Below are 18,743 nucleotides of genomic sequence, written 5' to 3'. Positions count from 1 at the left end.
TTTTGCTAGAAAATATCGGAAAGACCTTGTCAAGTCAGAACAAACTTGACTACAAACAAGCCGAGCCATTCATGAAGGTCAAAAACGAGTAGACAAAGGTCAAATGCTTGCAAAATTGTATTAAGAATTTAATGTGCGGAATGCACTTTAGATTTGTGAACAATAAAAATCACAAACTTACTTAAACCTGTAAAGCTATAATTGGAGCTCTCTACTATCATGTAAGTAATATCATATCAATGACAATTAAAACGCCACACAAGAATAGCACTACACGCAAACTCAAGTCTTGGCTCATAGAAACATTTTCATGAGTCACACAACTCCACGGAGCGGCCAGACAACATCCTCAGCCACTGACCGGAATAAACAAAACACACAACTGGGTAAACATGCACTCCAAAATTAACCTATAAGAGAAATTGACTTCCACACCAGCAGGCATGAGCATCGCTGCTGGGTCACGTCTAAGACGTTTGATTGCATCTTTTCACTCCGCCAATCCTAACATTAATTACACGACACACACTTAACATTGGCCACACCGAAAAAGTCTTCATACGTTACATTTTTCTTACTAGAAGCCGGAAATGGGTCAGTCCACCAACGTATCATATCACAGCTCAATATTTATTTGATTTAGTAGATAGGAAGTGGAAAGATCCTCAAAACCAAAAGAAGGACAAGGCAGTTTCCAGGCGTAAACGTAGTTTCTAATTCATCTCATTACCGAGTCAAATAAACCGGGTGAGCAATTGTGATAATTAAGAAGCTTTAATGTTCTTTAATGAACACAGGCGGCACATAAAACCGCATTAATCCGAAGACAATGGAGCCGGTTTCGGACAGAGAAGCACACCTAGAACTCTTTTAGTTCATCTGAAAAGAGAGAAAAATATATGAGCATTCAACAAAAGTAAATTATTACATTGACTCCAGAATGAAGGCGAGTGAACGCCGAATTAGCAAAACAGGAAAATTTACAGATAAAACATCCAAGCAGAAAGTGACAATAAAGTAGTTTCCGTAATTTATTATAATATTGTTATTCAGAGCATAAAAAATATTTGATGCATGCAAAACGATTCCGAATCCTTCAGCGCATCATGAAGATTAGCATAAAGCTGAAAAGATGATAATGAATGCTTTGAATCATTCTCACAACGACCATGGTAGTAATGGTGGACTACAATATAAACTGGTTCATCTTGCGGCGGAATCGTTTTGCATGCATCCAATATTTTTTGTGCTCTGACCACACAAATAGTTCTAACTATCAAAATTCATTCAATCGAATTTTATGAGAGCTTTCGCGCGTGGCGGACTACGGGTTGAAAACTCACCGTTTTTGTCCCTCCTGAGGGCCGTGTTCTCCAGGGCCAGACCAGCAAGGAACTTGTCAAAGATGGAGACGTATGCGGCAAGAGAGGTGCGCTTGTAGTGTGCGCCCGCTGCGTCGCTACCCTCCCAAGCGTCCAACTCTGAGATCAGCTTGCTGTGTAACAGGAATGCGTTAGCGAGACCACAAAAAAGTACAAATAAACAGCGTTTCTCACATTGAAATCCAAGTCAATGACTGCAGCGTCACGAATATCATCGCCAGCTTCAAAAACATATTAATGAATCGACAATAAAGTACTTACATTGTAGGAATGTTTTATTAAATTTAGCATGAATACATATTGATCATCACTGTTCCCGTTGTTGAGATGATGGATCAAATTACTTCCCTCAGATTAGGCGAGCGTACCGTAACTGTTAAAATTAAAACTAGATAACCCGAGAAAAATATGAAGAAAATAGGAACAGTTTAGAGTACACTGACGAAAACAGAAAAATTAAAATTGGTTTACGTTTGTATGAGAGTAATTTTCAACATAATGAGCAACAAACTTGACGGTGGGGACGTCTTCTGGATTGAATGAATCCACGTCTCTGGCGGAGAAGGGCACGCATACGCGCCCAGTCTTTGGGTGCACGCAGAAGGGGCTCTTGAGGAGATGGTTCAGGCCCTTGCTGACATTGATGTCAAGACGTGGATAGCAAAGCTGCAATGCGATCTCGTACAATAACATGGGGCGTAGACCTTTCTTGTAACCAGCCTGAAAATAAGGAACATTTACTTTTACTGCTTTTCATAAAGAACTGCTCCCAGAAAAAAAAATTATATGAACTCTCATTTATACTCGTACCCCAACTCCTTGGACTGTAGCTAATGTGCTCAGTTGTTTTTTAGTTGGAAGTTTCAGAACAAATTTCGGAGCCAAAGAGTTAATTTAGCGGTTATGCCATAAGGAATTCAATATCATAAACTATGGTCTTGATTGTAATGAAGCACAGGCCACCTTCTGCTTCACAAAGCAGATGCTCCTGTGTCGCTCGTAGCCAATTGAAAGCTCAGAGCTCTTAGGCAGAGTGATCAGTAAAACGACCAGAATGCAAAGCAGTTCTTTCAGGGCCAGCTGGGGGAAGGAGAATCAGATGGTTCTCTCTTTAGAGTAAAAAGAATTTGAGCAGAATACATAAATTCGAAATGACAAACTTCGTATAACATTTGGTCAATGAAGTATGATGATACAGTAGCTTCTACACAGAATCAAGTCTGTGATTTTCAACCACGATGCCTTACTTGCTTTGTGTATTTCCAGAATTAAGGCAATGTATTAATAACAAAGTGGGGTAAATGCCGTTATGTTACCAAGGAGTGATCAAGGCTGGCGCCCGCAATTATGAAAGAAAACGGTTAATAGTATTGCAGCGTTAGTGTCTCAGAGACAAAAGAATGAAAAGTGACAAATCAAAAGCAACAGGAATGAAGACACTCGTACAAGAAGTTGCTTACACAAGACGTCGGTCGCTCACACGCGAGAGACAGTGAAGAAAAATGTAAGGAATTCTGCCAACACAATTTAATCCACCAACTGAGGCCCGCGGTCAGACAAAGAAGCGCTCAGGACCAATGCCCCTAGGAACGCAAAATTCCAAAGGATTTTTCAAAGCATAGACACATGCCAGAAGACCCGCCGAAGGAAAAAACGGCTAAAACAGGAGCTCTTTCTACATGCGAAAAAGATTTACTGGCGTGGTTTCTGGCTTAGACGGACCTCCGTTGCACAATAGAGTAGTAAGCCTGGCAGTCTGAATGCCAGTGGTCCCATATCTATTGGCTGTATTACTTCGATGCCCATTCATCAATTTATAAATTTATTAAACGGGTTGACGCATTAAGCTTTTTCATGACATTCATTAGATAAGTTCCATGACCAGGTAATGCTTTTGCGAGCAAAAATCCGTTTCATGGCTCAAATGCGCTGCTTGATTCCTGAATTTGCTCACTCACATGAAGAAAAGAGAAAACTTTAAATATCAGCACACAATGCCAAGAACTGAGCTTATAAGTTCTAGCAGGTCCCTTATCGGTTCATTTTCTCTCTACACACAAACAGCACGCATTTCCTGGATAGTTGAAACGTGACACTTTTGTAGCTGCTCTGTCCAACCCCGTGCACTGTCTTATTGTAAGTCAGAGGCAGAAATTGAGCTAAAACTTCCATAAAATCCTAGAAAGTGGTAATTGCCATGAATGCATTCTGTTAACTTTCTCCGAATATACCTACTGGCGATGTTTTTTGTATTATATAACGGATCAAATAATTGTTAAATATCACTGAAATCAATTTGGACCCAAGATCATTGTAGGCTTCATGAAACATTTCTAACTGCACAAACTATGCACTGTATTTTTAACACCGTTATTACGGTACCTAGACAAGCAAGAATCATTGCAATTTTCTAGTTCTCGTCTTTTTCGTGTTCTCTTCAACTCCAATTTCAATGCAAATTCGAGGATTAGTGTGTGTTGATAATAAACAAAGAAGCACTAACACTCACGCTTGACCAAAGCCTAAATGTACGCTAACTTCCATTACTGGCAAATTATTAGATCAAACATTACAAGACATAACGGACCATTCAGAATTTTTTTAATCAACGTGTGAGGCTGATCTTAATGGCGATCCACTTAACAAAGCATGACTACTATGAATTCCATACCAGAACTAACTCTCTAACCGCAAAAAAATGAGTCTCTCTAACCTTACTAAGATGCAGGTCTTCAAGATGTGCCTCAAGTGTTGCCAGCATTTGTGCTCCTGAAGAGCACTTCTGAAATGCTGTCTTGAGCTCCCCCCTAACCGAGGACTCCGGTAAGAGAGCCAACACGGCATCGCCAAGATTTTGCTCCTCCAGCACGCACGCGAGGTCGCTCTGTGATAGCTGGTATGCTCGTCTGCCCAAGGGGATAGTTCAGCTCATATCGTGACAGTTTTAAAAATTGAGAATAATGCTTGATTTAGTAATTGTATGGTGGGACGTAACTAATTCGTCATTACACTTACAAAATCGTTACACAAATTTAAATCTGATGAGATCATTCATTCAATCTGATCATCATTTCTCTGATGAGATCATTCATTCGATCTGATCATCATTCCTCTGATATTGATCATCATTCAATCTGTTGTCGATCATTTTGTGATCGACAGTAGGTGCCCAAAATATTAAAAAAAATTTTGACCATAAAATAAGTCTCACTTTAAGGATGGATGAAGGCTGTTCAAAGATACTTTCTTGGTCAGATTTTCTCCGCCGCGCACCACCTGTGCAAGGAAAGATCAGCTGAGTTAGGCCAGCCATCTGAAGTGAGATACACCAAACTAACTGTTAATGTAGATGTAAATGTAGAAAAGCATTTTAAACCATGAAAAGTCTAGAAGCAATCTTTTGGTTCACAATACACACCAACCGCTAGAAGACGCTTCTAATTTCCTGTAATCAATTTACCAGAAATATTTAATCCTTTCAACACAGAATGACAAATAACTTGGAGTTGAGGATATGAAAGGAAGGGAAATTTGTGTATGACAAATTTAAAGGTACTCAATGAATTGCAAACTTTTTATTTACTTTAAAATTACAAATGCTGAAGTTATCATGAGAGGTTATCATGGTGAGCAAAAATCCATTCCTTAAAATTGATAATGAAGATTCAAATGAAAATGAGCAAATGTGATAAAATAATGAAACAAGGTCATAGGTGTCTGCATTAATACAACTTCTTTTTGAATTCTATTCTTAGAAATAAACAGCGCAGTAGAGGGCGTTGTCAATTAATTGCTAGAATGATGATTGCCTATTGGCAGAGGCAAGGGAATGTAACTTCAAACAAAGAAGCAGGTGCTGACGAGCCCATTTAAATGCGTATTTTTTGTATCAAACCAAAAATGGCTACCTGCTCCCCAAAGGGTAAACTGTAGCAGTTTGATCAATACTGAAGCAAACATTTAGTACTGGTCTGAACCTGCAGGTACTCGGCAAGTGCTGTGCGGGCGGCCTGTGAGAGCTGTCTGGCGGCCGCGTCACACACCCAACAATGCACACCACGGCGCCCACTGTACACCCACAAGATGTGTTCGTAACCAAAGTCCTCTGGAAGAAGAACATAGATTTGTTCTGTGTGCGTTTCTTGCAGGTAGCTTGCAAACAAGCGAAAAAAATTAAAAATAATTGTTTTCACTGGGCCGCAAAATACAATACATTACATCTATTACAATATCCACAGAATCATTACGACACTTCCACTGACTGAAGGCTCCTAATATTTTTTTCTGACATTAGCTTCATGAAAAGTGTGAAAAAAATGCATTGATTTTAAAGTGTGACGCAAATAATAATGAGAATTTGGAGGAAATTTGATTCGAAAGGGTTTAGTATAAAACCAACCTCTAAGAGCCGCGTCGAGAACTTTAACAGCTATCGTCATAAATCGCCAGCATCTGGTGCAGATGGCCGCCCCAGAGCAACAACTCCGAATCTGAAAAAATGCAGCACAAATTCAAAAAGCTATGTAATATATCATTAAATTATTAGCTGTTTTTGCAAGCTTTCAGTAACTCAAGTTACAAAGTTGTGTCAATTATAAATGTATATAAAAAGTATAAGTGTGTGGAAATCTTTATTCTTAGATATACAAAAGTAATCTTTCGAAAAGTAAATGTATACATATTCATGAGTCGAATAATATTAAAGTTTAAATACTATAGTAGTCAGGCCCCATAGCCGTGGAGCCGGATGGACAGAAAAGCTGAAACTTTCTATAAAATCATGCATTGCAGGACATTTTAAAATAAAATTTTGGTAAATTCAAAGTATTCAACATTAACTACCATCTTTTTTGGTCAAAATATTTGCAAACTCGGACAAGACAGAACATAGTGTGCAATTAGGTAAAAATTTCAAAGTGTTTAAATGGAATTAACGTCTAGCCCATGCAATATTGAAGTCAATTAAACTTCATCACAGATCTAGATCTATCCTTACATAAGTAGGACAAGGTTGAAATCCAAGCCTCTTGATATTACAAGGTTAGACACTTGAGGGCTACTGAATTGTTTTGATCCCATTACAGAAAATGCAGAGACTAGATAACATGACTGACATGATAAATGTTAACTTGTTCCCTGATCTATTTTGAAAGTTAAGCTGCAATTGTTGGAAGATACCATACTAATGCAACTCAATGAAGCATTTCCCTCACTTATCAAGAGCATCTAAAAAATATCAAAAATAATTTTATTATATCACAAGTTACCTCATCATAGTCTGTCATGTCAATATCAAAGACCAGTTCCTTCTGCAGGGGTGTGAAGACAGGCACTGTGCGATGATCCTTTGGCCTAAGAAATAGAGTAACCAAAATTATAGTCAACATGACTTGAAAAAGTCTACAGGTATTTCTTATTAAGAAAAAGCATGTTTTACTATGTTGCTATGATTCAAGCTTCAATGGCAGTGCAAAGTAGACACAAGAAAACATCCAAGTCATTAGTCAAACATTTCTGACTTGATTCAGGAAATAATAAGTCAAATAAATAATAAGAGAATAGTTTTTATTAGCTAGAGTCTATATTCAAAAGATTAGCTATGATGTTGCAATGCATAATTTGTGTTTATTCAGAAACAGGCAATTTTCAGTAAATCAAAACTCATCATTGTAATGTAAACTTTGATTTTATTGTTCAAAGGTTTATTATCATGTCCCATCTATTTAGGATGATTAATTCTTCATGTAACATAACCAGGTTATTCCCAGTAGAGTAAATTCATTACAAAATAAATCAGTTATTTCTGGGTTCGAGTTAGGTGTTTGTAATTTAGTGTAATTTATTGTCACTTTATATATCCTCATCCCTAACAAAATTAAGAGCCGAGGGCGGTTCTGGGTTTAGTAACGCCTAGGACTCGGGGAGCATAGTCCCCCAGCATCCCTATGCCTGCTTTTCGGTTTACATTCCAGTCCCCGAATCACACAGCTACAAGCACCTGGTACTTATTCTGCCAACACTTGCCCTACTCTCTGGAGACTATAAAGTCAGCAAGGAGGATCTGACTAGTCGCTGATTGCGATCAGTTGGCCAACAGACCCAGAATAACTTACGCAAGTATTGTGACTCTGGGGTGGAAGCTGAAGCATACCTTGAATTTTGTTAGGAATAGATTGTAAATAAGAACAGGCATATTTACATTCAATGAGCTAACTACTGTGATTGCGTTGAGAAGTGTTCATTAGAATATGTTTGTACAAAGCTATTAGGACTAGTCAGAATTGGATTTTCATTAATTACACTAACCAGTTGAGTTTATGCTTGCTTAGGTTTTCCCTTACTTGTTACCCTGGTAAATATTCTAACTCCATTAGTTCTGGAGGAACAAAAAAATTCCTTATTGGAATCATATTCAAATTTACTTGAAAAACACAAGCAAGTTTAAAATTCAAGGGGGATCCAATTGTAACTAAATGTTTATAATACCTAAATTCAAACAAAAAAAATCCTAATTATGTATATACATATCACTAACCTAAAAGAATAGACAGCGCCAATATCTATTTTGTGAGGGCAGCGCAGTTGAATCTCTTTTTCCATCTCCTGCTGGTCCTTGAAGCTTTGATAACGCAGGTATATGTCATCCGCCAAGGTGAAGGAGAATTCCCGATGACTGAAGTACTGCTTATCAACTGTAAAATTTTAGAACCATTAGAAATATTAAAATAGTTATAGACTACTTCACTTTGCAGCTAAGGACTTCAAAACTATCAGAAATTTACTATCAATAAAAAAAAGTTGTCCTTGTATAATGCATATTATATTTTGGAACTGAGAAAGTTACCAGGTTGGATCTTTCTCAAATACATGCACAACTATTCCAAATATTACTAGAATTTGCTGCCAAGTAAAGAGGAACTCCAGTTGAAATGCATAAGAATAGAATTTTTTATGATCTCATCCAAACTATAGTAATAATACTTATTCTATTACTGCTTAAGACTGTACTTTGGCATTCAATTCAACTTATAAAATTTGTTCATATAGGTACTGTATGGACATTTAAAAATATTCTACTTTAAATAATAACAACATGAAATGAGTGAAATAACTTAAGGACTATTTCCCCCTACATTGGATGAAATGGTTTAGTCTGAAGGGCTCCATTCAGCATGGAGTCCAGCTTGTGAGTCTAACTCAGCTCACCTACCAAATCCGCCAGTGTATGATGCCTAACAAGCTGAGCAAGGCAAGCTGAGCCATGGCTTCCACTGCTTGCTGTGGGGTTTAGTTTATTCACTACGTGGATGCCAAGCTGGTAGGGTGTGTGCTGACTCAGAGTTATTCATGAGCCCTGATTTCTTAATAAAATGTGTTAAGGAGTACGGTATCAGGATTTGTTGTGATTATGGAAGGTTTGCAGTGCAGAATATTCCAACAAATTGCAAAAAAAATAAAGCTTGGAAACATCCATGAATAGTTTTGATAGCCATTTCAACTATTCTTCCATGAAAAATGTAGCTAATTTATATGACTGGATCTCTCTATTGACTAACCACTAAACTAAAAGGAAAATCTCTACTGGAGGTCCCAATACACAAATTCATGTCAAATACATGGAAATACATTGACAAATTTGATGAATTTTGGAGATATGCAGTAAAAGTGGATTGGAAAAGTGAAATATCTAGATTTAAACTGATTTTAAATGAAATAAACATGCAGGAGAGAAATATTTGTTAATCTATGGATGTATGGCAATCAGTTTCTTGACATGTATAATACCATATAGACCTCATACTTCATTCAACACAATAGCTACAACTTGATTGAGTGGACTCATCTTCATGACTGGATGCTACAAGCAAAGAACAAAGATCAAAGATGTATGGTGAATTGTTACTAAATCAAGTTTGTTGGTCAGGATTGGTTGGCCAAACTCCCAGATCCAAGTCAGATGTGCAAGTGTATGAGGCACTTATCCCAGACATTATGGGAAACTAGTATGCTTGGCTAAATATATTCCGCTTGAGCAGCAATAAATTCATGTATTTTGGGGTAATCTATAAATTTACTGCTCAATTGAGCAGTTAATCTCTCAATAATTTTATTGGAGTTAATTCATCTAGCAGAGTAGAGAGAATTTCAAGGATCCAATAATGGCAGGAAAGCTATATACATACAGGGTGCATACTGCCACTGGTATTTGGAAAAAAAATTCCATGACTTTTCCATGACTCTCCAAGACCATCAATATAACTTTCCAAGACTCGTATCCGACAGGTTGGGCATGACTGAAAAACTAACCGTGCATATTCCATCATTTTCTACAGTTGAAAAACAGCAAATGTGTAAATGCATAGAGCAGGCAGACACAGAGGAACATAAATGACACATATTTGAAAATCAAGCCCACACTGGTATATCAATAATAAGGTACTCTCAACTGGGGTGACTTTTTGATTTTGCCCTGCCATGTTTTTGATTTTGTTTTGCAAACAAAAGCAGGGTCATAGGGTAAACGCGGTATATTCCGACATCGTAGGTAATTCCATCACTTCTCTAGTTTTTCCTTTATATTAAGCTTTGTTTTAGTTCCATGCATTCATTGATGGTTGAAATGGTGACGTCATACATTTGCGTGTCGAAATACTGCAAAAACACTAGGTCTTGGCCATCTAGCGTTAGTGAAGTGTTTTGAGAGTCATGTGAAGGCAACAGAACTTACGTAACGCATACGGTTTTTTTTTATAGTTTTTCATTTCTCGATGCGTCCTTAAAGTGTCGGAATATACCGCGTTTACCCTAAACTATGGCCAAAGTCACTCTGGCGTTCATGATCTTGTTTATGACACTTTTTTTTTGCTTCTGCCTTCTGGCACCTTACAAATAGCATATGGAATTTTTTGAAGATGCCATTCAATAGCCCTTGCAAGTTGCAAAGAGCTATAAAATGAGTCTAAATTTGTTTATGAAATGCTTCATGGTAAGAAGTTATGAATGAAAAACGTTCAAAAGTGTCCCGAGTAGCCCCGGTTGATGGTAATGCTACAATTCTTATTTCAAGAGCGGAATACAATAGTGTAGTTATGTCATTATTGATGGGAATTGCAAAGAATAACATCTTCACTATGTAGGTACACAGTCGTACACTCACTTGCAAATACATGAAAAACTGCCTATGATTCAATCCACAAATACAAAACTGACCACCGATGCAATCAGCTGAAACATACAACCTCCTTTTGTTGCAATCAGCTGAACAAAAAACGTAAACTCATAAACAAAGGCAGACTGTGGCACTGTGCAGTGGCACTGTGGCAGCATCATAGAGGTTATGGTAGCTTATGAGTACAACACTAAACTTGCCACTTTAAAAATTGTAAAATAATTGTCAGAACTTAAGTCTTAGTACCTAACCCTACACTGGTGCAGCAGGCTACTGCCAGCTCCTCAGACTCAGAGTCACTCAAAGTGCCTATAGAAAATTTTTGGTTTTAATAATCACATAGGTCATAGGTAGTAGCCTAACTACAAAGCTGTTTTCCCCTTAGTATAATTTTGTGGTAGACTGGTGGTCTTGATTACAAAATAGAATTAATAGATCATTTCCATGGGAGCCACACAGAGTCGCAGATTCCACAGGACAGCTGCATTTGCTAACCTGTGGCCAATGCCATAGAACATACATTTACAGTAATGATAGAACTCACCATTTCCATAAGCGAGCCATTTGTAGAATTGTGAGTAAGGAAAAAGCCTTTTATAATAGATTGGTAACACATCGACCAGCGTTTCAGGAGAATAGTCAGTTGAAATAGGCATTGTAACCGAATTAAACCATACGTAAACTCGTATGACAGCAACACCAAAAATTGACGTCAGTCGTCCCTCCGATTGCCCAAAAATCACACTATACAAATTTCCCGCGCCCGCCTGCGGTTTCACTGATTTACCTTTTTACGTGAAATAGAATGATGAATTACCCCAGATTGGCCATATATGAAAAGGATTTATTTTTTATACCATAATCTAATTCCTACATCGTATATTCCTACGTTGTTAATCAAAATCGTAATATTCAATTAGTTATATTGCATTAAAATGCGCTACGAAAGCGCCGTAGGGATGGAAAAGTATTTTTTTTTACCAACAGCACAGGGTTGCTGGTCCATGCTTGAACATTGCTGATCTGCGACATCACTGCATTCGTTTAACCCTTTCATCCAAATACGCTGCTTCTGCAAAATTGCTCAACACGTAAGCTTATACACTTGTAAAATGACTGATTAAATTCATTGAGGAGTAAGACTAACCAACCTGAAGCGAAAAATTCGGGAATAAATAGCTTTGCATTGTCCGCGAACACACGAAATGAGTCTATTAAAACAAGACTGAACGACTCGGTACGTTCCTGCATTCGTTATGCACTCTAAAAAGTCAATAATGTTCATCTTATCCATAGAATCAACCCTTAATTTTTAGGCCAACATTTATAGACTCAATTAATCTTGAAACGTGCTTCCATGATCTAAACACCTAACCCCAGATTCTGCTACCTTTATCGAGCTCCTGATTTTCTGTGTATGAATCTTGTAAAATTAGGTAATGCTATAATTTACCTTAGAGCTTCAAATGCAAGTATCACACCTCCGAGCATGAGCACAAATTTGTTTTGATAAGTGCTAAATTTCGACATCTCGGACAAATTTACCGCCGTACTTGCGGCCAGTCTCGCGGGCAGACGTTAAATTTCGCATCACTCAGAGCACTTTACTCTGCTTTCTCCAGGCATACTTATTTTCCACCAGCAAGCGAAGCAAGAAATTCTGCCTACAGCGGAGATAGTTGCCATCGTCATGGAAGGCCTTCCAAACTTGAGCAGATCTCCTTCTGTTGTTCATTGGAACGCGTGACATAAAATAAGCTGACTGTGCCTTTCACGTACCATAAAGGGCAATTATTTGAATCAGCTAAATTTTATCGGGTCACATTAGAGTTGACCTCGACATGCCCAACATGCCTGCGTGACAGATTGCAGCGCTGGAGCACAATTGGAGCATTGGTGGTAGTGTGCAGGGATGTGCGACGTAGCCATCAGATGTAGACCGTCATAACACCCTGGGCCATTTGCTCTCGTAACTAGGAGATTGAAGCTCTTAGGAATAATTGTTTTTGTTGTTGTTTGGTGATTGCTGGAGCTTTGGAAGGAATTAAAAATAAATATTAGCCGCACGGAGATTTTAGGCATTCCATTCCATGGCTGATTTGTGCTCCAAATTGATGGTCCACGGCTGCGTTGGGCCCGAGAATACGTAGTCCGACCCAATATGATCCGCCAACGCGTGATAACATTTTTTTGCAATAAAAGGGAGCACAGCCTTATGGAACAAAGTTTGAGCCACAAATTGACAGAATGGTCGCTAATCGAGACACCACCGATATAATGGTGGTCCCAAACACATCAAGCGCCTGTCCCCTGCACATCAAAGCACCTGTACCCAGCATAAGAAAGCAACTTTCACAAGCATATCAAGCACCTGTCAGAAGTATATAAAAGCACATGTTACATCAAAGCACCTGTTTTTGACCGCTGTAAATTTGCCGTCCCATAGAGGTAGGTGTCTTTAGCCTTTCAATAATTATGGCTCGCATCATGAAGTTACATGCAATATTAATATTTAAGCTTATCAAAATGTAAAATATAACGGCACATCTACGAAGGAAAAATGGGAGCGGGCTAATTTTCCATTCATTAATTTCTCGCATATTTCTAGTAATAAACACAAAACGATCATTGCAAATTGTGCCCCTAAAATTCTGAAGATGATAGAACGCAAAGTTTTATTTTCATTCATTCAAAAATCTAGCAAAAATATTTAGGTTGAACAGAAATCTAGGTAATAATTTGGAATGGAGACTAAGCTTTGAAAATTATATCATATTACTAAAACAAGAGCCAACAGATCTATATTATAATTAAACAAATATAGTCCTTCATGGCAGCTAAATTAGATTTAACCTGCAGCATAATAACATAAATAATAGCCTTCACAAAAGAAACATCTCAAGCCCTTTTTCAAGAATCAATGGATACCATGCAGCATAGCCGGAAATTTTTTCCGATGTTCACGCAGCTGCTTTCTTAAGTATAAATTATAGTTAAATTAATAAAACCTTTTTCCAAAATCCATTTCCCGATTAAAATTTTCTTATGAAGACACCGGGCGAACCAATTCAAGTTAAAGGAATCTACAAATAAACCAACAAATAAACCATTTAAAGTTTAGTCACGGACATAAAAATTCCGAAGAAGTGTAACTTTTATTGAAATTTGACATTGTGAAGCATATGAAAGTAGTTAAACAAAATATTTTATTCGAATAGATTGGTGCTTGGTATATCACGAGTATATCACGTGCATGTAGGAGTGATAGTCCTCTCATATCTCACATATATCACAGATGCTGTGTATTTTAGGGCTGCTCAAGTGGAACGGGTCGCCTGCCGAAGACCATCACTGCCCTGGATGTAATGGACCATCGTGATTCCTGCCTTCCGGAACATAGCCTTCAACAATTCTGGACAATCATATCAAGGCCGTGCGTCGAACCAGCCCTCTGCCGAACGGCCACTCGTCGTAGGACGATAAATTTTGGAACAGAACTATGCCAACTGAAACCTAACCTCAGATGCGGTGAACGTAAAATTACGCAATTTAATAATTCCCCGAAGTCATATTCGATCCGCGGCCTGGTGGTGTACGGCAGGTTTTATGCAAGGCCGGAGGAGGACAAAACAGAGTGGTTCACGGCTGATATGTAGGTGGATGTCCGGAGAGATCCAAGGCTTTCGATTCAGGGCTTATTAGTGCACAAAATTGGTGGTGCACGGCTGCGATACAACTCATTGTTTAAAATAACAAGCATGCGGGATTATTAAGAAGGGAAATATGTGATTTCATTTTAACAGCAATGTGATGATTTTATTTAAAATTTGAAGCTAACGTTTGATTTTTCATGCTGCGATTGCGGCAAAAAAATCACAATGCAGTTGGCATCAGAGCATGTCACGATTTTGACTCGCATCACGATGTTGAGGACCAGCGATAAGTTTGGAGTTTCACAAATGAGACAACATTTACTGCAAATTTGCGACACATCAAGTCCAAAACCGGGGCAGGTGTCAGTCACTCAAATAAGACTTCCAGTTTCATTGAAAACATTGTGTAAAAAGAAAACGCTAAACCAGCTCATTTTCAAATTGAATTATGATGCAACAATTTTATTCGATAGTGTACCATTATGAGATTAATGCATTTGAGAAGCGAATTCCATAAAGAAATAAATGTTTCTACATGGTCATTTTAATTTCCGCAACATTTTGATTTAGCTGGGAAAAGACATTTTGTGAGTTTCAAAAATTCGAAAACTTACGAGGCTAATATTCCATTGCTTTTTTCAACCGATCACTTTCATAATAGAAGTAATGAAATCTTCATAAATTAAATGGACTGATGGTAAACCTATGGATTATCCCGATCGACTTAAATGAAAAAAAAAAATTAAATTTGGACGAAGATAATAATTTTAAAATTAGTCGACAGGTTGAAATTGCTACAATGCTAGAAAAGGAAGAAAATATATCACATGAATGTTTCCGCAAAAAGAAATGCATTTCACGATTAATATATTAAACTTGTGTGTTATTTATGTAAAGTACTCGAATGAAATGTTGTATTCGGCTGGTACAGAGATCCTGTGATACAGACAATTTCATGGTGAATAAAACTGGCTATCCAAGCGCCGAGTGATGGTAATTCTATGATGGTATGACATCCTTGCACTGTTGCTGCTTGCACAATGTCCTCATTGCAGCGCACACACATAGCGGGCGAGGGACGTACACGGGTTGTCCACCATGTAGATGGACATTTCGCCTGAGTAGATCTGCATGAATGCACAGTCCGAGTCATCGTTGGGGTCGACAGGCCCCCAAACGTCCGTCTTTGGCGAGGAGAGCATCACTTGGCCAGTCCGCCAAATCCACACGCGGTTGATGCGGTGAACCCCCAAGTGGTACAAAATGTAACCAGTTTGACCATCTGACACAAACGAACGAGTTAGTTGGAAAGTGCGAATGAGAGTTTTAGTAAGAGATATTCTAATGTGGATGTTGCGACGTGTGACTGTGAGTTTACCAGTTTGTGACGCCACCAGTTTCACGAAAACTAGTAAGAAAACCAGTAGTAAATCAAACTATATTTTCAATCGAGTTTGTGTCATTGGAATGTCTTTTCAAATTTTTAATTCGAAATAAATTATTCTATTAATGCGCAATCGTGTACATTTCTGGTAAGAGTTTTTCAGGACGTAGTTAGCAAGCTTCCAGAAGTTGTCGTAGTAGAGAGAGACGAGCTGGGAGCCGCTAGGACACGAGGCCTTAGCGACGTCGTACGTGACTCGTGTCTCCATCACAACCACACACCCAACGTCTGCAACCCAGTCGAAGCCGGTCTGGCAGGGAGGGGCTGTGGGTACGGTAGTTATGAATACATATCAGCATAGCATGAATTCGTAAAATATGTTTTTTATGCATTTCAAACCAGAAATACGAATTGAGCAGAATAATTGCTTGCAATGACCGCAATGCCGATTCCATGTTTTATTTTGCTGAAGATGTTTTTCGCGTCAGAAAATGTCCAGAAAGTCTAACAGTAGAATGAATGAAACATAATTCGAAGAATCATCATGCGTCTGCTATCGTAATAGCACAGCCGAATTGACAGATTTCGTAAAATACGCATTTGCAGTCATTATTTTATCATCATCTTATTTTTATTATTTTTTATTGCATGTCATCTTATTTTTATCGTGAGCAATATAACATTTTTTAAATGCATACGTTAATAACCATCACTAGAAGTAATCAATTCCTTTAATTAACTAAACCCACGCGTGAAAACTATAAAAAAATCACCAAAAACAAATTCCGGCAGTTAGAAAGCTATATGAAATTCTTGTGATTTTCGTCCGCCATCGCAAACTTACCAACTGGAACAAGATCGTTTTCTCGCTTGAAGCAGTCGTAATCATCAGTAGTTGAGTAACTTCGGTTGAACAAAGCCAGATACGTCGAGTTGAGGAGCAGGCATTCACCGTTTGTTTTGTGCACGCAGAAAGTTTCAGCAGGGAAGTGATCCACCTCAGCCATCAGCGCGCACATGAGAGGGCCAATGTTGGAGTAAGTCCTCGAGGTCACGCCAAGTCCAAGCAACGTCTCAACAGGTGCAGGTCCCGAGAGGTACTTAATAGACGTACCTATAGTTTCCTTCACTGCTGAAAGTACGGCAAACGCCAAAAGCTTCCTGATCAGCATTGCTGATGTTCTCCCCCGAGATGGGCGAGGTTTTTTTAGGATAAAAGTCAGCTCAGGAAAATGAATTGAAATCTGAAATTAAAACAGTACCAACTATTGATGGCTGAATAAATTAGTATTTTACGTTTGAAGAAGATTAATTGTCCACTGATTAAACGCGGTGGTTTTACACACATAAGGTAATCTTACGAGCATAAATTAAGGTTCTAACTTAGCGGGCTAAGAGACTAAGACTAACACGACAAAAGAAAATCCTATAAATCTCGTTATCGAGACGATCACAATGAACATATGTTCATGTCGCATTGAACAATTTTCCAGTCAATGCGGTAGTTTTATAAAAAATTATCCATTTTTTATATTAGAAATAAGATTTTGAAACTGAAATCGAAATTATGCGCCAAATGATTTAATATATTCGAATATTTTGTAGCTAACTTGGAACCGAAGCCATGCTACACTCCTAATTTCACCGTCCCGATCAATAACGATACATGGAAAAAGTAATAAGTTTTATCTGACCAATCTTCGGAATATTTCCTCGATTTTTTTTATTGATCCTTGCAAAGTCTTAAGGCATTTTAAGACTTTTTTCGAAACTTAGATTGAATTAATATAACAATTACAAAAATTTTAAATTTACACTTTGTATCAAATTTTATGCCAAAAAGATTCAATTTTCCATCGAAATCTATGTCGTGCATGAGTTAAATAATATACGTTTAAAAATTACTTTTTAAAGACAACACTTCCAAAGAATCCAGTATCTCCAATCTTAGTCTTAATCTTACAGATGTACAATGAATTTCTCATCTAATTTTCGAAAATTAAAAAAAATTACCTTTTCAATTTTTTAAATATATATAAATTTTTTTAATATATACATTTTTTTCAAAATTATTTATTCTGTTAATTGATTCGTGCATTGCCTCTGATTTCACACAAGTGTGCAAAATTTCAGATCAATTAGACAGGTAAAAGTGTGTCAAATATCAGTTATAAGATTTGTAGCTGACGAAATTATTTTTTCAATTTTTTTAATATTGAAAAAAATTTTTTTTTAATTTCTAAAATCATTTATTTTGACATTTGATTCATGCATTGTCTCCAACTTTACACAAGTTGGCAAAATTTCAGATCGATAGGATAAGTAGAAGTGTATTAAATTTTGATTACAAGATTTGTAGCAGACAGACAGACAGACAGACAGACAGACAAGAAGTGAAGTTAAAGAGAAGTGTTGTAAAATAGGATAGGATGGTTTAAAGTTAAACGGAGGTTAGATCGGACCTTTTTTAATTTAGATTAATTCTATATCGATTAAAATCATCGATCAATAATTTTATTGATAACAAGAAAGGTTATTCGTAAAACTATTATAAAAATCCAAGGACCATTTATCGTGAGCAGCGTCTAGTGTAATTTATTTCTCATGAAAGAAATTAAATAAAGCACAAGTTCTCACATGAGTACCAACTAACGATGAACTGAGTATTTTAACATGAAAAAGATTTGATGTTGAAATGCAATCACCACTCTAATTGCTGGCCTTCAAGAACTTTTTAAGCTCGACCACCAATTGACCTCATTGATGGGTGCCAGGAGCGACCCTGAGTTGGCCAGTGATACGCCGCAGAAAAATTGCCTACATACACTGCACGTGGGTGATAAGCTCGAGAATTCATTACTTCAAATAATATGGGTGGAAGTCAAATTTAATAATTGATAGACGTCCAAAGAAGTTGACCGTACTATAGTATACTGCCATAAATTACTTGTTTCCTTAGCTTGTAGTCTACTTCAAGAAACAACTGGTTATCTGATACTGTAGTCTTAATTCGGCCACAGATCTTGTCACGTTTACTTCTTTTTCGGCGTTTGTAAATGAAAACAGAATGACTTCATCTAAAGCCATCATGAATTCTATGGAACGATGTCAATTTCTTTATAAACAACCAAAAAGCATAAAAACGTCATGAACAA

General features: G+C 37.5%; 2 protein-coding genes across 2 annotated transcripts; both read right to left on the bottom strand.

Annotated features, from left to right (window-relative positions):
- Positions 1–99: 99 nt before the first annotated feature.
- Positions 100–11,323, bottom strand: LOC108670883 (DNA primase small subunit-like). The gene is made up of 10 exons (XM_018158373.2): positions 11,096–11,323; positions 7,918–8,074; positions 6,650–6,734; positions 5,782–5,872; positions 5,360–5,487; positions 4,594–4,658; positions 4,096–4,288; positions 1,894–2,102; positions 1,344–1,495; positions 100–879 (listed from the first exon to the last, which is right to left on the bottom strand). Exons 1-10 carry the CDS (start codon positions 11,205–11,207, stop codon positions 860–862), a joined length of 1,212 nt encoding a protein of 403 aa, XP_018013862.1. The 5' UTR covers positions 11,208–11,323; the 3' UTR covers positions 100–859.
- Positions 11,324–15,250: 3,927 nt separating this feature from the next.
- On the bottom strand, positions 15,251–16,769 carry LOC108670870. Its single transcript, XM_018158359.2, has 3 exons — positions 16,433–16,769; positions 15,730–15,912; positions 15,251–15,486 (listed from the first exon to the last, which is right to left on the bottom strand). The coding sequence occupies exons 1-3, from the start codon at positions 16,758–16,760 to the stop codon at positions 15,251–15,253; spliced, it is 747 nt and encodes a 248-aa protein (XP_018013848.1). The 5' UTR covers positions 16,761–16,769.
- Between the last annotated feature and the right edge of the window lie 1,974 nt (positions 16,770–18,743).

This window comes from Hyalella azteca, unplaced genomic scaffold, assembly GCF_000764305.2.
Source record: "Hyalella azteca isolate HAZT.00-mixed unplaced genomic scaffold, Hazt_2.0.2 contig399, whole genome shotgun sequence".
In the NCBI taxonomy this organism is placed as follows: Eukaryota; Metazoa; Arthropoda; class Malacostraca; order Amphipoda; family Hyalellidae; genus Hyalella; species Hyalella azteca.
This window is presented reverse-complemented; position numbering and strand designations above follow the sequence as displayed.